General features: G+C 42.0%; 1 protein-coding gene across 2 annotated transcripts in view; it reads left to right on the top strand.

Moving 5' to 3' along the window:
* Window positions 1–19,216, top strand: part of FLT4 (fms related receptor tyrosine kinase 4) — a 137,063-nt gene that overhangs the window by 102,898 nt on the left and 14,949 nt on the right. For both annotated transcript variants that reach the window (XM_075602060.1, XM_075602059.1), the window contains exons 20-23: window positions 6,240–6,328; window positions 8,344–8,476; window positions 11,132–11,226; window positions 18,297–18,419. In XM_075602060.1, coding sequence (XP_075458175.1) covers window positions 6,240–6,328; window positions 8,344–8,476; window positions 11,132–11,226; window positions 18,297–18,419 — 440 coding nt within the window. The remainder of the gene's footprint in view (window positions 1–6,239; window positions 6,329–8,343; window positions 8,477–11,131; window positions 11,227–18,296; window positions 18,420–19,216) is intronic.

The raw sequence follows: 19,216 nt of genomic DNA, 5'->3' as shown, positions 1-19,216 counted from the left end.
AAGGTATTTATAGATTAGCACTGCTTAGTATATATCGCCCATCGTGTTTCTTCTAAGCTCTTTCCCTTCAATGCCACAGGATCCTAGATGTATTGCACATCAATATAGTGCTGTGCTAAACCCTTGAATTCCAGATGGATCTGCAACGCATTCTCTGTTCTAGCACTCAGGGGTTATGTTACAATGCAGATTAGCATTACCATTTTTCTATATAAGCCTCAGCTTTCCACTAGTTTATGGGGATCATTTATTAAAGTCTTCTGGCTACAAAAACTAAGTAAATAAACTGCACCAAAGGTATCAACGGAAAAAAATCTGATTGGTATTACATATTAGTAAACTATATTTGCATTTGTAAATCTGATGCACCCGTTTTGCTGCTGGAGATATGAATACATAGACGCCCTTTGCTTTCTACATATTTGGCCACCTCACACCCCTGTTTTGCATGGTTTTCTTTAACTTTAGGTGGGGGGAGTTCATAATACAGCCTAACCCTGCTGTAGAATGTGGCACATGTTCTGTTTAATGAAGAGGCTGCCTTATACTTCTAATGATCGGCAGTCAGATTCAGAATGTGTTCCCAGAAGCCGCATTCTAAGCATTCCTTGGATACGTTAGATGAAAGAGATTAAAATAGAGCAATAATGTATTATCTGACACCTGAATGTCTTTGTTTTGTGAAACTCAATTTAAATGTTTAGCCCTTGTCCCATGTAGCTATATATATTTCAATTTTCAATAGACAAAAAGCACTCGCCTTATCTAGTATTTTAACAGCTATTTAGGGGATAAAAGTGCAAAAGCACTTGAAAAATACACCTCATTCCAGAAACGATTACGAACTCGATGTACTACACATACTGCTTTTATTAGGGGCTAGTTAAAGCAGGAGTATGCACTGATCGACATTTGTATTTCTTTTTTACTTAAGAGATATATATCCCTTTGCCCGTTCCAACGCTGTGTTTATTTTTAAAATCTGATGCTTCGTTCATAAGATATAAACATCCGGGAGGTTAAAATGGAGCTGTCCCCCAGAGCCCAGTGCAGCCTAAAGGTTACCATGGTAACCTCAGAAAGCTGCTGGTAGGAATTCTGCAGTGACATGGGCTGGATTATAAGGCATTGCCTAGAAAATTCACCGCAATATTTTAGAGACCACATCAAAAAATGTTTAGATCAAAGGGGGGTATGCACTAAGCTCAATGGGTTTGCGTTCTGATGTTCAAAAAAAGCACGTCCGTTAAAAAGTGAGGCCAGGGACGCGATTCACTAAGGCCTTGAGCTCATTTTTTAACGTACGTGCTCAAAACACCCACAGCGTACAGGTTGCTTTTTCCCCCCCTGCTAGCGTTCTGAAACTTCACATTCGCTAGCTGATAGGAAAAAAAGCCGCATGTAACATTTGCATGGAGATTTGCCATCTCCATGCAAGGCTGTTACAGGCGATCGTACACTAAATAAAAACATTTTAATAATAGTGTACATGAGCAGGGGGTCTCCAGAGCTGAACCGCATTGGTTTCAGGTCCGAGGACCCCCTACTTCAGGAGATACAGGCCCCGTTATGGAGTGCCGGTATCCCCTGTAGAATTTCAATGTCCCGGTCACGTGACGCAGAAGCTTGAAAGTGCAGGGGATACCGGCACCCCATAACGGGGCCTGTATCTCCTGAAGTAGGGGGTCCTCGGACCTGAAACCAATGCTGTTCAGCTCCGGAGATCCCCTGCTCATGTACACTATTAATCAAATGTATATTAAAAAAAGATTTAACAAACATCAATACACAACCACCGCCCCCCCCCCCTCCTCCCTAACACATACAGTACAATAATGTGCAAAATTACTATTATCCAGATAGGGATAATAGACTATTTGCCCATTATTAAACACTGCATTAGCACACCTAAATAAAGTCAATAAAAACAGTAGCCAGCTAATCCAATGAATACAAGCAATAACAACATCAACAATGAATTAATTAAACCATTAACCAATGAAACCAATTAATTCCTAAACCAACTCAAAATGAATAGTAACACTAACCAATCAAACCAATGAATTACTACAACATTAATGAATGTAACCATTAAAAGACAAAGAAATACATTCAAACAATCTCTGAAGTAACCATAAAACACATTAGCTAACATAATACAACATTAACTACAAGCAAACACCAATCGCAAACATTTTATTACATTAAGCAGGAAAAAAACAAACAATGACATCCACATAAAAAACTGACATTAAAAACACCAACAGCAATACCAAGCCACAAATGCCCCCCAAATATTGTCATAATAATGTATTAATCTGTACCTTAAAGTGGTACAGATTAATATATTATCAGTCAATGTGCCTCCCCCCAAAAATAAAAAAACACATCCAATGAAGACACCTGTAAAAAGAGACATTTACAAACATTCAATATATTACTTACCATTAGAAGCGGTGGCCCTCCGACTCCCGGGGTAACAGGAAGCTCACGTACCTTGAAGGCCTCCAACATAATCCGATGCCATCCGCCATGAAGATCCGGATCAGGTACCCAAATCTTCTTTTTTCTTTCTTTAATCACCTTCTTCTATCTTCATCTGTCACCATTTCTTGATCTTCTTTATCTTCTTTCTTCATCTGTCAATCCAAAAAACCCCATGGTAAAACCCAACCGATGTTGTCTCGTCGTCTTCTTGGGCTCAAATGAGGCATCACGGCCTTAAATAGGGCTTGTGACGTCACATTTAGCCTCAAAATGGTTAACAGCCACCTGATTGGCTGTTCAAACCATGTTCCGACTTTAATTTATTTTTTTACATGACGTCACTTAAAGGAAATGATGTCAGCCAATCAGAATGGCTGTGCTTCATTTGCCTTTAAGGTGACTTCACTAAATCCAAGATGGCCGGCGTCACATGGTATTTCAGCCAATCAGAGTGTGGAATTGTTTCCCATGATCTGATTGGCTGAAATACCATGTGACGCCGGCTTCATAATGTCATCTTAACGGCAAGTGAAGAACAGCCATTCTGATTGGCTGGCATCATTCCCTTTAAGTGACGTCCTGTAAAAAAAAAAAATTAAGTCGGAACATGGTTTTAACAGCCAATCAGGTGGCTGTTAACCATTTTGAGGCTAAATGTGACGTCACAAGCCCTATTTAATTCCGTGACGCCTCATTTGAGCCCAAGAAGACGACGAGACAACATCGGTTGGGATTTACCATGGGGTTTTTTGGATTGACAGATGAAGAAAGAAGATAAAGAAGATCAAGAAATGGTGACAGATGAAGATAGAAGGTGATTAAAGAAAGAAAAAAGAAGTTTTGGGTACCTGATCCGGATCTTCATGGCGGATGGCATCGGATGCTGTTGGAGGCCTTCAAGGTACGTGAGCTTCCTGTTACCCCGGGAGTCGGAGGGCCACCGCTTCTAATGGTAAGTAATGTATTGAATGTTTGTAAATGTCTCTTTTTACAGGTGTCTTCATTGGATGTGTTTTTTTTATTTTTGGGGGGAGGCACATTGACTGATAATATATTAATCTGTACCACATTAGGGTACAGATTAATACATTATTATGACAATATTTGGGGGGCATTTGTGGCTTGGTATTGCTGTTGGTGTTTTTAATGTCAGTTTTTTATGTGGATGTCATTGTTTGTTTTTTTCCTGCTTAATGTAATAAAATGTTTGCGATTGGTGTTTGCTTGTAGTTAATGTTGTATTATGTTAGCTAATGTGTTTTATGGTTACTTCAGAGATTGTTTGAATGTATTTCTTTGTCTTTTAATGGTTACATTCATTAATGTTGTAGTAATTCATTGGTTTGATTGGTTAGTGTTACTATTCATTTTGAGTTGGTTTAGGAATTAATTGGTTTCATTGGTTAATGATTTAATTAATTGTTGATGTTGTTATTGCTTGTATTCATTGGATTAGCTGGCTACTGTTTTTATTTAGTGAAGTATGTTTTTTTGGAGTTAGGTTTTATTATTGTAAATCTGGTGCATTAATGTATTGTAATTAGTGTGCCCATTGAGTGCTATAGAGGCTTATCATGCCCATATTGTTATTATATGGGTATGATGTACCACTATACTACTCAATGGGCACAGGGTGGGTATAGTCAGTTCAAGGTGGGTGCTTATTGTACTGTATGTGTTAGGGGGGTGTATTTAGTTAGAAATAATGTTTATTATTTTTGTAGGCACAACATTGGTACCGCAGGCCCACGGGTACCCCGGGACTCCCGCAGGGACCCCGGGACGGCCGCGGGGTCAGCCGGGGACACCCTCGGGGACCCCCGTGGGGTCAGCCGGGGACACCCGCCTGTTGTATGGGTGTTGCGCATGCAAAAATGTAAAGCAGGAAATTTTTCAAAGTCCAGCATTTTTGCGCTACTTTGAGCTGACGTGTTCTGTTCAACGCAACTTTCCCGCTTAAGGGCAGAATTTAACGCAAACAGGGTAACGAACGAGCAAAGTTGGACTTAGAAAAAATTCCTGAAAAAAGTCAGTTTTAGAGCGCAAAGTGCCTGTTTGCGTTGCTTAGTGCATCGTGTTCAGCGCAACATCACGTTCTAAGAGTACTTTGCGCTCTAAAAGTGACTTAACGGAGCTTAGTACATGACCCCCAAAATGTCTCTAAAAATTGGAAATTGGTAGAAAACTCCACAGGCAAGAATGTTCTTAAAAATAAAAAGGAAAGGTACAAGCAAAAAAAAAAAAAAACATATTTAAGTGGGCATTAAGCCGTAATTGTTGATGGAATGAATATTGGATTCACATTGTCAGTCATCACAGACTTTAGAGCTAAAGAATTTAAGCTACAAAAATAAACACAGATAAAAGGCCGGAGCAAACATTAACTCAATGTAACTCAACAGTTAATTCTTCAAATGACATACATAAAAGCACTCTGTGCTGAAAAGAATGTTCCAAATGAAATTACCATATTATGGCCTAGCATTTTTACATGGAATATTATCTTGCATATTATCTTACATTATAGTCTGGATAATAAGTGATTTTACAAGACGTTATCCTGTGCATTTTTATTCTTTTTTTTTCCCCCTCCCCTACTCTAGAGGGATTTGTGAAGATTTCCCTGCCAGTCTTTTGTATAAATGAAAGGGCTATGTTTTTTTTTTTCCTCCCATTAAAATGTGGTAGTGCCGATTGGGATATTGCAGAGAAACTCCCATTCTTTACACTTAGCCCCTGTGCGTTTTGAGGCATTGCATCGGTTTTGGAGCACCGTTGTGTAATAAACGGATTCTTACATCTCGTACAGAGTGTTAAAAGCCAGAAATGTATGCCGCCTTAAATTTGCCAGATATCTGGATGCCGATTGAAGGAAGATAAAAAGATGCACAGAGGCACAACATGCGATACCTGTAAATTTATAAGCTTTTGAACTTTTCATGGTTCTTCATTGGGTAGTCCAATGAAGGACCTGGAGAGGTTCCAAAGCTTGCGACATATCAACTACTTGTTGGTCCAATAAAAGGGGTATCATAACACCTACTCCCTCTCCCTCCTTTGATATTACCTGGAAGAAAGGACCAACACGTCTACCCCACACTTCTTTGCATACATCTAAATATAATATTTGCATCATGTCTCTTCTTCCCAACCCCACCTTTTCCCACTCCCCAAACCGTGAGCTAATGCATATGGGGCAAAAAGTGGAGAGCAACATTAAAATGGCGCTATTTGTGTCAATTTTGCTCCGAAGTTGCCTTGATACACAGCACCCAATATGTAGTTGGTAAAATGCAGGTAATAGATGTTAGGCCATGACTGACTTTTGTTAGAGAACTTCTTTGGTTGGAAAGCAGCATCTACCACAGTGGTGCTCAACCCCAGTCCGGAAGACCCCCCAACAGATCAGGTTTTAAGGACATCCCTACTTCAGCACAGGTGGCTCAATCAGTGGCTCAGTCAAAGACGGAGTCAAAGAATGTGCTGAAGCTGGGATAACCTTAAAGCCTGAGCTGTTGGCAGGATCTTCAGAACTGGAGTGGAGCACCCCTTATCTACTGTTTATCATGATTGTGAGGTTTACACTGCTTGTTGAATTAAGGTCAGAAAGCTCAATTTAGAACATATTATACTTTTATACAAGCACCACTCCTGGGGTCATGGCTGAATGTACTGTAGAGGAATAGGTTGCCACCTATGAAGGATTTAATGAAAGCCCAAAATGCCAACTGTTTTTCTAAATTACTTTTTAGAACCCTTGATGGTTATTGTGGAGTTCTGTAAATACGGAAATCTCTCAAACTACCTGAGGACCAAACGAGATGGATTCATTCCTTATCGGGTATGTGTACCGTCCTCCTCTCCTTCACTTTGCATTCCACATTTATTCCCCATATCTAGTCTTTGCTTCTGACCCTACTCTAACATGTGCTTTTAATTAAGAAGGTGGGAAGAAACACGCCAACAGGTGGGGGGAAGTATAATCATAGCAATGTCACTTAAGCTGCCTGCTTCCCCCAAAATGCAATTATTTAGACATTGCAATGCTTGCACATTTGTATGCATGTATATCTTTATAATATACAGGGCTGGCGTCACTTTTGACGGCAGCGGGGCCCTTCCTCCTGCATCATCACGTTGTCATTGTAACGCGACGAGTCGCCATGACATCATGGCGTAACAACGGTGCATTGTCATAGCAACACATCATGTCGCCATAACAACGCGACGTTGCAGAAGGAAGGCCGCTCCGCATAAGGTAAAATCTCCCCGAGTTATATACACACGCACACACACCTACCCCCACCCCCAGCTACACACACCTCCCCCTGCTACAGGCATCTCCCCCGCCTTTCGGTGAGCAGAGGTGCAGTCCTGTGCCACTTTGGGGACTTCCCAGCTCCCTCTTCCTGCTCTCCCCCTCTCCTGTCGGGTGGAATTTAGATCCTGGCACCAACAGGAGGAGGGTGAGGAGGTAGTGCGGGCCCCACGAAGCTTTGGGGCCCAAGGTCACCTTGTCCTAAGTCCGGTACAGTACATAGCGCTTTATGGCAGTAACACAAGTGACATAATAGGAATAAGCTCTGCATATATAAAAGCAGATATCAGGAAAACGAGTCCCTGCCCCATAGTGCTTACAATCTAAATATATGGGAAATGCATTTTATATTGTCTCCTGTAGGCACTTAAAATCTATATACCATGATTCTTTAAACTTGTACTGACCTTAGTTAAAACATTATATCGATACACATTGTGGAAACGCCGATACGTTGCGGGGTCTTGTGTCCCATATTAAGGCAGGAAACTCTGTATTTCTTTATACAGGGTTTATTTATAGGGATTAAATAACACAATAATAGGCCCACCGTCCATTTAACGAAAAATAAATCATAAAAATAAAGCCTACTCCTATCAGAAGACTTTCTAAACATCAGCTCCCTCTCTGATTGTCGATGGCCAATTAAAATGGTTCCCAGCTTTAAATAACCCACCAGCTTAGCAACAATATCAACAGTCCTTAGGTACCCCAAATATACATTATTTAGTCCTTATCTGTTGTTGATACTCGGTCCCACGGGAGTCCAGAAAATCCCTCTGGATCCAATGCCCTGGACAGGACAGCCCTGCTTCCACAGCAGACTCATGTCCTTGCTTCTTCCTGAGTGTGCAACCCAGGCAGTCCCAGCAGACGCTGCGACCAATGTCCTGCAGGCCTGGAGAACTGTGCCAGCCAGCTTCCTCCTGGCTGGGGAGAAGTCTCTCTCTCTCCCTCTCTGGGGAAAGCAATCTCCATGTGTGCAGCTCTGTCTGCCTTTTACATTGCTGCTCACTCAGGAGACCAGGCTGATTAGCTGCACCTGCAACAAGCCTCTCCAGGGGAGGTTAACTCCCTGTAGGCTAGAAAGCACACGAGCTGCAACACTCCAGCCCAGAGAGAGACAGTGATTATATCACAACATATACACACACACATACATTATATATATATATTAAAATTAATATATATATGGTCAGTACAAGTTTCAAGAATCAATGTATATTAATTTTAAGAGTCTAGAGCCTACAGAAGACAATATAAAATGTATTTCCCATAAATTTAGATTGAAGCTCTACGAGACAGGAACTCCTTTTCCTATTGTTTTGTTTGATTGCTTATACCCATTCTATTATAATATTATGTCACATGTATTGTAAAGTGCTATGTACCTTGATGGCGCTATATAAATAAAGATATACATACATACACCTTCCCTGTGTATTGGTAAGTGGAGAGGATGTTTGGTCCAACTCTGAGGTCATGATATAGTGTTAGCAAATCTGTCTTATTACTACCATTTTGTGAACCGCTCACAGGAGAGATCGCCCCGGCTGCGCAGTGAGGTTCGATCTATGGTGGAAGCAGTAATAGCTGACAGGAGGAGCCGTGAAGGAACCAATGAAGGAGTCGTTTTCAACAGGATCATGATGGCCAAGAAGGCACCAGAGTGTAAGGATTTGCACCCAGTATTGTTTTACACACTGACAAAAGTCCCTCCAGGGCGCTCTGACTTTTGCCCGGCCCTCATTTCAGGGTAACATAGAGGACACGTACCAAGGTATTAGTTTCCCCAGGCTTGTGCCTGCTTTATTTCGCCCATGGAGTGGGGTGGCAGCATACATAATCAAAACAGAATAGCAACAAAACCCCTAGCTCGCCTGAGCACTAACTATACACAGATCACCCTGTCTGCAGTTGGGTGGCCTGCCCACTTACCAACAAAATACAAAAATAAAGGGTAGCAAATTATAGGTAATAATACCTCCCAGCTCTTTCCTGGCTGGAGGAGATTGATCTAAGTCAGCTTCGCAGCTTAAAACACTGCCTGTTAATTAGCCCAGGTGAGCTGCAATAAGCTCCCTTGTGGAATTTCCAGAGTTAAATGGAAATCCTGGTCTGGGACTTTTTAAGCAGCTGTCTAAAGCTGCTGCAGCACCAGCCCAGCCTGCTTTCGGGGATACTCCTCCCCAGGGACCCTTAACATGACTTGTAAGTCTTAGATCACTTGAACAGTCGAAATCTCTCCCTGGGTTTTTTAACTTCCTCAGTGAGGAAAATACTGTTTAGCAGGGTAGGTTTTATATACCTCCCTTCAATCACTGTACCACATACTCTTTCACAACTCTTACTAGGCAAAGATTCGGTCATGCACAGATATTACATTTTTTTCCTGTTACATTATTAAGAATGCACTAGTCAGTTATACTTTGCAATAAATCATTGTGTGTACCGTTGCCAATCAAGAATGTGCACATCAATTACTGTGTTAGTGCTACAATACAAAGGCAAAACAAATATACAGTGGGTGTACATGTTACTGAAATGGTGTGTAAATGCCATTGCTTGTAAATGCATTACTTAAATAAATAGATCAGTTCTTTGAAAAGACAGACGGTCTAATACTCCCCAAGCATGCACACACATTACACTGTAAAGATCAAAGCCAAGACACAGAGGTCAGTGTCATTTTATGTTTCCAAAGAACATACAAATGTTACTGATTTGGGGCTTCAAAAAGTTTAAATACTGCAATGTTAGCAAACTACCAGAAGCATCACAGATAGTCTTGTAATTGTGTACAGTATATAGACGATGCACAGATGTTCTAATGTTCCACAGCAGGGCTCCTTTACAACTGTAGTTCTCCAGAGGGGGCCAGGTCAGACAGTATTTAGGAGTATAAGGGCTGCAAGTTTGTTGCAATGTCCTTTGATACTTTTAAAGACTTGAACAATTATAATATTTCAGCATTTTGCAAGTACGTTGAACATCTGCACCATATATATTTACATAACCATAACTTTTTACAAATGCGTTTCAGTGCGAAAAATTACGCATTGCTCCTACTAATTTCATAAAGTACTAGTTGATTAACCAGGTAAGAAAAGTGTAAAGTGCTCTCCCAATTCATATAGGGATCTAGGATAAATATATCCTTAAGTAAAATGAAAAACGTTGTGCTGTCAAGTAGTTAATTATGTATAAAAACATATAAGTGACAATAGAAAGTAATAAACAATCAAAAATCCACATGTGATCATTCTAAAAAAAATTATTTAGCTCTAAGCCCTAATAAAAAAACTTTTTGCACGTTCTTCCACATGAGAGAAGTTTCAGCGTTCGTGAGTGCAAGTGTCGATGACCGGAAATAAAACAAGATAGTGTCATATTTTTTCACTACAAGTGTCTTCATAGACACACTTTTAGTGGAAACATGATTTTTTACATTTTAATTACAGGATTGAAGCAGGGGGTCTCCGAAACTGAACGGTGTTCATTTCAGGCCCAGGGACCCCTTGTTTCAAGAGATACTTACCTCCGTAGCGGTGCGGGTGTCCCTGCAGGCAGGGAAATAGTGTGCCTAACATAATGGCGGCTTTAAATATACAGATACCCAACAAGCTCTGAGAAACCCCAAACATTACCACATAATATATATATATATGCATATAAGTGACGAAAGGAGTGCTAGTGGGCGTGGCTAAATGTATACAACAAAGATGCCCAAAGCTACTTCCAATGTGACAAAAATACGGAGTGAAATACCTGTATATTCTCTTGAAAAAGGGTAATTTAGTTTAACCATTTGGCCAAAGCGTCTTAAACCTAAGGCTTTTAATATCCCACATCATGCAGGTCAATAGGACGTTATCCCGTGTGGCTTCCTATTGGCCAGCATGACTGGGACATTTCAACTTCACAGGGACAAGGTCACCCTCTACGGAGGTAAGCAGGGGGTCCCCGAAGTTGAAATTAACACAGTTCAGCTCCGTAGACCCCCCTACTTCAATCCTGTAATAATATTTTTTTTTAAATGTAAACGCAATGCAGCCTGTTTTGCTGCTGAGAGTCCGTGAGCCACATCAAGGGCCTTTGCTGGCCACATTTAAAGAGCCCTCCTGTAGTGCATGCAGAGAAGATGATACAATGTAAGCTCCTTTCCGATTGGTACTTCCCTTCTGCCTGAATAGCAATTTTCCTGCTGAATTGGGGAACCATTCTTAGACCTCCCCTGTCAGGTCATTCAAACAAAGCTGTAGGGGGCAAACAGACACATTGAGTTGCTGGATATTCACTCCTTCCTCTCCCAATGTATTCCTGCAGTGAAAGATTTATGGCAGAGTCCCCTGACTATGGAAGATCTCATCTGCTACAGCTTCCAGGTGGCTCGTGGCATGGAGTTCCTGTCATCAAGGAAGGTAACATTACACTTTTTACATTTATTTAGGACTAGCAGAATATGTCGATTCGGCTACACTTTGGCAGATCATTTACACTATAACTACTTTGGAGCAGGGAGTTATTTTTCTTTTTTCTTCCACTGTTTCCTTTTATTTGATGCACTTTTATCCACATACCCACATACCCATGTGTTGGTACACAACTGACATACTCAGTGTGATCATGGGGCTTTGGGACTCTCTCCATCAAAAGCCCTATTTTACCCTGAGGGAGATGAGATTTTGGACTCATTTTCCAGGGGGCATTGCATCATATCGGGCAAATTGTGCATGCAAATGTCAAAGACAGGTTTTTATCACGTAAAATCACATGGTATTTTTGGGCAATTTTGCATTGAGCAATAGGACCCATAGTGTTATTTTCTTGGGACATTTTTAGACCCACTACCAATGTACCTTCTAAAGTCCATTGTCATAATAACCGTATTTACTATGAAGTGGTAACCTTCCCATTTTAATGGGTAACGTGGCATCCACTCATCATCCGCATGGGATGGTATTATTAAGCCCTTTGCAATGTGTTGTAGGCTCATTTGGCATGCAAAGGGTTACTCCATTTGTCTCCTTGGTCTCCCACTTTATTAAACGATGCATTCATTCTGCAACACACAAAAACAACATTATTATTTTTTTATTTTTTTAGAACATTATTGCCTCACATAATTTCCCCCCAGGACAAGAGTCTGTGAACAAGTTACAGATCACAGTGGAAATTGCACACATCCCTAATTACTTTATATTGTAAATTGGCAGTAAGGAATGTATGGTTATACTGCCTGTCTGTACTCCAAACCAAAGGCGGCCAATTGGCGGGGAGCATTTAAGATGCTACTTGGTATAGATGGGTGAAGTGTTCTCAGTTCTGTTTGTAAATGTTTTTGAAAAGGGACAAAGGCCATGAGATCATGTCCGCTTTTTTAAAGTTACAAAGACAAGAAGCAGAAAGCGCACTGAGCAATAGTTTGCAAAATATGGTTTGTATTAATTTAAAAAATCCTCTAAGGACAACAAGATAAAAAAAACATTCAAACAACAATCAACGTTACAAAATTTACATACCGTATGTGTATAAAGATATTGGAAGGCTTAGACTGGGAGATCCGGAAGTGCTGCTAATGGATAGAGTTGCAACCTCACGTGACCTCTACGCGTTTCGCACTTGCGTGCTTCGTCGGAATGCAGAGGTCACGAAATGCGTAGAGCTCACGTGAGGTGACTGCGCGCATTTTTATTGGTTGAGCTGTAGCACGGCTAAGAGAAGATTCAAGATCTGATCCAGCTGATGGTGTTTATGGTCAGGACCCATTGCGATCCGCCAATATGGCGGTACCGAGAAGGGGGCTTGCAGGTCTGCACATGCGCAGACCTGCAGAAGACACCAAAAATCACCGGTACAACTTTCCGGCGATTTTCGCTTTGCGGCGGGGCCATAGAACGGAACCCGCCATATTAGTGGGGCCCTAGTATATCCATTGGCAGCACATCCAGATCTCCTTGTCTAAGGCTACGCTTATAGTGACGGCGATGGCGATGCGATGGTCAGACGACTGTCGCTGGAAAATCAAATAGAGATGACTTCCAGCGGTCGCGACCAATCCGTGGCACCGTCGTATTGCGGTTACTATAAGTGCACGCGACGGCGGCAATGCATTTGTTTTGTCGCGTCGCTGTCGCCGTCGCTATAAGCGCAGCCTAAGTCTTCCAATATTTTTTAACACATATGTAAGTTTTGTAACGCCAGCATTGTTTGATTATTGTTTGAATGCTTTTTTTTAATTTTTATATTTTGTTGTCCTTAGAGGACTTTTTTAATTAATACAAACCATATTTTGCAAATACTGTAATGGCTCGGCACGCTTTCTGCTTCTTGTCTTTCTGATTTTGTGATTTCCCTTTTGGGAGCTCACTCTTTAGGAGTCAATAGAGTGCTCCTGCTGACGGCTGCACTGGGATGGCAGCTTCTCACGACATTTATGTGGAACAGCGCAAACGCGAATATCCTTGTCTTTTCTACTTTTTCCAAGTTTGTAAGAAAAAATTAAAAACTCTGTAATACGGCAGGCATAAATTTATAGGCAAAGAGTGACACACTGCACATTTGCATGTAATTACCCAGAATCCCTAGCTGCAGTGGAAGCACTGTCGGCTATGCGACCCGCCGTCGCCGGGGAAAGACAGGGTTGCAGACCTGTGAGACATGCAACTGCGCCCACAAGTGGTATTTTTTATTTACTGAACACAAGGAAAAATATAAAGCTTACTTTACCAGGACGTACTCTCAATGTATTACTTCCTGGTAAAATATTTTATAAATAAATAAATAAATACTTTGCGGTGGGTTTTCGACTCGTTTTTGCCTATATGAACATATACAGAATTCACAATTAAAACTTCAGTGATAATCACTGAAGTTTGACAAAATATTCATTAAACGTTTCCCAAATAAATGTATTCCTACAGTAAGTAGGATATTGACTTTAGCCAATTTATGGTGAACTTTGACATTCCCACACTTTTCACAGAATGCCCCAAATTAGCAAATGTGCATAAAGTTGTTTTACAATCTCTTTGGGCCTTATTTTGTACAGTCCAAAGTTGCTGTTCAATGGTGTTTTGGTCTGAAAATGGCCATAATGGATGCTTTAGACTATATTGAATATGCCCCTATATCTTAGTGCTCTGAAGCCCAAACGGTTTGCAGTTTACTGAATTATCACTAGCACTAGACCAAGTTCTGCAAAACGTTCACCCCAGATAACCTTTTCCTATTGTTTTGGGAACCTTTTTTGTCAGCCAGTGTGAATTGCAAGTCCATACAAATTAAAAAACAAATGCACTTAATTCAATTAAAATGAACATCTTACCATAACTATTGTATTACTTCTAAACCCTACTAATCCCACTCAAATACATCAAATATCTACAAAAATCTGGTAATCCAATTTATGTGACAGGGCAAGAAGCCAAAAGTAGCAAAGTCAGTCATACTTACTCAAACAATAGGATGAGGTTTAGCAGTCTTGGACATTAATAATTACTATTTAGCGTCCCGCCTAAAGCAAGTTGTATATTGGCACTCGGATCCAAAATGACATTGTCTGGTTGATATAGAGTCTTCTTATCGCTAACCTATATCTCTCCCTCTCTCGTCTGGCTAGAAAACGATAAAAGAACTGAGCAACAATTCTCTTTGGATGTAAACATTTTGACACTAAATATCTGGGTCACAGCCAAATCGAAATTCAAATTGATCTCCTTCCTATCCCAATGTGTCCCCTTAGTTGATAACTAAAACTTCCCTCCAGGTTACAACACAAGCTTGTATGTCGTTTGGAAAAATATATATATTGTGATATATATTCCTGACTCTTGTGTTCTGCTCAAGGATGTCTTCTCTCTTCCCCTTTGTATCCAAAGCCCTCTCCCGCCTTAAATCTTTTTCACTGGCTGCCCCACACCTCTGGAATGCCCTTCCCCTCAATACCCGACTAGCACCCTCTCTATCCACCTTTAAGACCCACCTTAAGACACACTTGCTTAAAGAAGCATATGAGTAGCACCGCGGATAATACTATGCACATGATACATAAAGCTTGGCCCCCTGCAGACGCACTTACCAGAACTCCCTCCTACTGTCTCTGTACGTTCTCCCTACCTACCAATTAGATTGTAAGCTCCTCGGGGCAGGGACTCCTCTTCCTAAATGTTACTTTTATGTCTGAAGCACTTATTCCCATGGCCTGTTATTTATATTATTTGTTATTTATATGATTGTCTCTCTCATGCCGCTGCGTGCCGGAAGCAGGGCACAGCTTCCGGCGCCCGCCGATGTCAGAGAGGAAAGGCGAGCACCAAAGTCAGAGAGAGGAAAAAGCAGGCCCGCAGCTGGGGAGAGCTGGGGCCCGGCAGCAACGTGAGGACCGGCAGCCGGGCAAGGAAGTTGGGCTCGACCTCTCGGCTGGCCCAATTTCCAGCGCTGGCCGGCCAGGCCCCTCGCAGCCACTGGGCCCGGAACACTTGTCCCGTCTTTCCCCTCCTGACGGCAGCCCTGTTAAGACCTATAACATGTAAAAAAAAAAACCTGTCATGTATTTGTGTATTTGAAATAGTTGCCTAGTTCAGGGGTGCTCAACTCCAGTCCTCAAGACCCCCGAACAAGTCAGGTTTTTAGGACATCCCTGCTTCAGCATAGGTGGCTCAGTCAGAAGCTCAGTTGAGCACCACTGGTCTAGTTGATGATTGTTCTCTTTTTTTTTTGTCCCTTTCATTTTATTATTGTTAACTGGGGTTTCTCCCCTCCCCCCCCCCCTCCCCCACTCCTTTCTCTTTTCTGTTCCTACCCTTCCCCAAAAGTGTAAAATTCCCCAAAAATGTATGTACAAGAAACAAAATCCTGAACGCACTAATTAAATCTGTCTGGGCCTATTTTAGGAAGGTTTCCAGATCCTTAGATGACTCTAATTCCCCCTAGTGTCCTAGTTACTACTCAGGTATTTGTGGAAGTCTGTCTGTCCAGAAAGATAGGGAGTTGTCTTAGGTTTTTAGGTCCTAAAGGTTACCTTACACCTGTGGCAACATGATATATATCAAAGCGCCACACATAATCTATTGCCCCATATAACCCCTTCCTATAACATCAATCGCTCTCTCTGTGCTGCTCTCGCTCCCTCTCTCTCCCTGTGCTGCTCTCCCCCTCCCCTTCTTTGCCGATATCTTACCCTCTGCCCCCTCACCCCACCTTTCTCTCTCTCCTCCCTCACCACGCCTTTCTCTCTCTCTCTCCCTCACCCCACCTTTCTCTCTCTCTCCTCCCTCACCCCACCTTTCTCTCTCTCTCTCTCACCACATCTTTCTCTCTCTCTCCTCCCTCACCCCACCTTTCTCTCTCTCTCCCTCACCACATCTTTCTCTCTCTCTCCTCCCTCACCCCACCTTTCTCTCTCTCTCCCTCACCACACGTTTCTCTCTCTCTCCCTCACCACACCTTTCTCTCTCTCTCCTCCCTCACCCCACCTTTCTCTCTCTCTCCCTCACCACATCTTTCTCTCTCTCTCCTCCCTCACCCCACCTTTCTCTCTCTCTCCCTCACCACATCTTTCTCTCTCTCTCCTCCCTCACCCCACCTTTCTCTCTCTCTCCCTCACCCCACCTTTCTCTCTCTCTCTCTCCCTCACCACACCTTTCTCACTCTCTCCTCCCTCACCCCACCTTTCTCTCTCTCTCTCTCCCTCACCACATCTTTCTCTCTCTCTCCTCCCTCACCCCACCTTTCTCTCTCTCTCCCTCACCCCACCTTTCTCTCTCTCTCTCCCTCACCACACCTTTCTCACTCTCTCCTCCCTCACCCCACCTTTCTCTGTCTCTCCCTCACCCCACCTTTCTCTCTCTCTCTCTCCCTCACCCCACCTTTCTCTCTCTCTCTCCCTCACCACACCTTTCTCACTCTGCTTTTTCCTCAGTTACCGGATGTTCGGCCCGACTACCAGTGGGGACTAACTGCCGGGCCACGATTCGCCAAAATCCAAGAGTGGGAGTAGCAATTGGGAACCACAAGGGCATACGACCCATGGGACTCTCAGTTGAAACAAATAGTGACATCTAGTGGCCATATAGCAAATGTTTTCTTACCACTGAGGGTATAAACTAGGACACTCCAATTGGGTCTCCAAAGGGGCCAGATCGGAAAACGTTTAGGAGTAGAAGGGCCACAAGCTTATTGCAATGTCATTTATAATGTATTTAAAGACTTACAAATTACTATACATACATACATACATACATACATATATATATACATACATGTATGTCCCAGGACATACTTGAAAACGAGAGGAAACTCTCAATGTATTACTTCCTGGTAAAATATTTTATAAATAAATGCAAGTGAAGAGTTCAGTAAGTGCTACAAAAAAGAATTACCAAAGATATAAACAAACACTCTAATATAAATAACTGTGATAAATAATCAATGAAAGAAGGTGCTAACCAGTGACTATACTTTCCCTAAATAAATGCTGCCAATTAGGTCCTCGACCCCACACGAGTCGAGAGGAATTGTACAGTGAAGATGACCTAGGCGCAAATAAAGAGTAGAAAAGGGGAGAGGGGGAGAGAACATAGGGTAGTATGTCTGGACTTGGCCTCTGTGAGAGGGTAATGAATGCACTCACAATTTACTAGAGAATTGGCGCCTTTATCCAGAGGTACTGGATCAGTTAAAGTGTCGATATAAGGGTAGGAAAGAACCAAGAATTCTTTATCCAATATGTCTTCTTGCTGCAGGATCCCTGCTGTCTTCTATACAGTAGGTACTCGATACTCAATGAAGCCTCATCTAGGAGAGAAAACCATATAGATCATACATAGTGTAATACTATTTAATAAAATATTGTATATAAAACCCTATAGCATATAGGTTATCAACCCACACTTCGATAAAAAAATGTAGGCAGTGAGAGAATTAGGGCAGACTGTCTCTCACACTCAGATGTAGTAATCTGCCAGCACTGGGTCCGGTTTATACGTCGCAGATGGCTGTCCAGAGAGATTCCCAGCTCTGTGTCCCACAGCTGTGCCTGGTAGCTAACAGCACCGATCCGCGTACGCGTCTCGATCTCCGACCGGCTTCTCCCCTCTCGTAGAGTGTGTGTGGAGAGGGGAGAAGCCGGTCGTAGATCGAGACGCGGATCGGTGTTGTTAGCTACCAGGCACAGCTGTGGGACACAGAGCTGGGAATCACAGAGGAGAGGGCCGGGCTCCTGGGACACTGGACAGCCATCTGCAACGTATAAAACGGACCCAGTGCTGGCTGATTGGAACCACTGCTTGAAGCACCTTCATGCTAATACAGCTCCTGCCAACAGGGCATTCCGTGCAATGCAATTTATTGAATAAGGGCCAATGTCCCTGTAACATTCCATGTACATCACTTTGTGCATTATCAGTGCTACATACTGTAAAAAAAAAACATTGTTAGTATTTATTACTTCTTAACTGTGCTGATGCCCTGACATAGGTTTCCTCTTTAGTGCATTCACAGAGACCTGGCTGCCAGGAACATCCTCCTATCCGAGAACAACGTCGTGAAGATCTGTGACTTTGGACTCGCCAGAGATATTTACAAAGACCCCGATTATGTCAGGAAAGGCAGCGTGAGTGTCGGGGACAGGGACGAATCAGCCATCCAGGGGTGGGGTGTTTTTACATTTTGTAGACCTTCCCAAATGATGTTCAACATAATAGGATAAGAACATATCTTCTCTGTTGGTATGTTATTACACCATAACAAATATATTACAAAGACAGTCATATATCCTACAGGGATGTAATACTATACTTGGAATCAAGTGATGCTAGTTAGGTTGTAATTATCACAACATCTTAGAAAAGAGCTTCATTAGCAGAGGCCAAATGTAAATGGTATCATCACATCCCGGTCTTAATTATAAGGCTTCACTGAGTGATTGAAGCTGTGCAATTGTCTCTGTTGTATCCTTGGGAATTGGTGGGGAGTAATACACTTGTGCCAAGATTACCACCAGCAGTACTATAATTACCTGTAATTACTTGATTTTAGAAATAGATCCGCAATATATAGGTCATCATCTGCTTACATCTCTCCAAAGCCAAGGTTCACAGATTACATGCACTTTGGCAAAGTCTACTTTAGTTTCAAACTGGGTAATAATGTGTAATGTGACAAATGGATTGTGTGTCACATTGCTTTGGATAAAAACACTACCTAAGATACTTTAGGGATCATTAATCAAGGTGGGGGAAATACTGTCATCCTGTTTGTATTAAATCTAATTTGAAAAGAACATTTGCATCAGATTGAAATGACTTGCATCACTTAGCTTATCTTGTATTAATGTTTATCTGTTACACTGAGGACGTTTCTCGTACAAATTGATGATGCTCTAAATTTCAGAAAAAGGAATTAGTTTAG

The sequence above is a fragment of the Ascaphus truei genome, chromosome 5 (genome assembly GCF_040206685.1).
Source record: "Ascaphus truei isolate aAscTru1 chromosome 5, aAscTru1.hap1, whole genome shotgun sequence".
Taxonomy (NCBI): Eukaryota; Metazoa; Chordata; class Amphibia; order Anura; family Ascaphidae; genus Ascaphus; species Ascaphus truei.
Note: the sequence above shows the minus strand (reverse complement) of the source record. Positions and strands in the feature narration are given on the sequence as shown.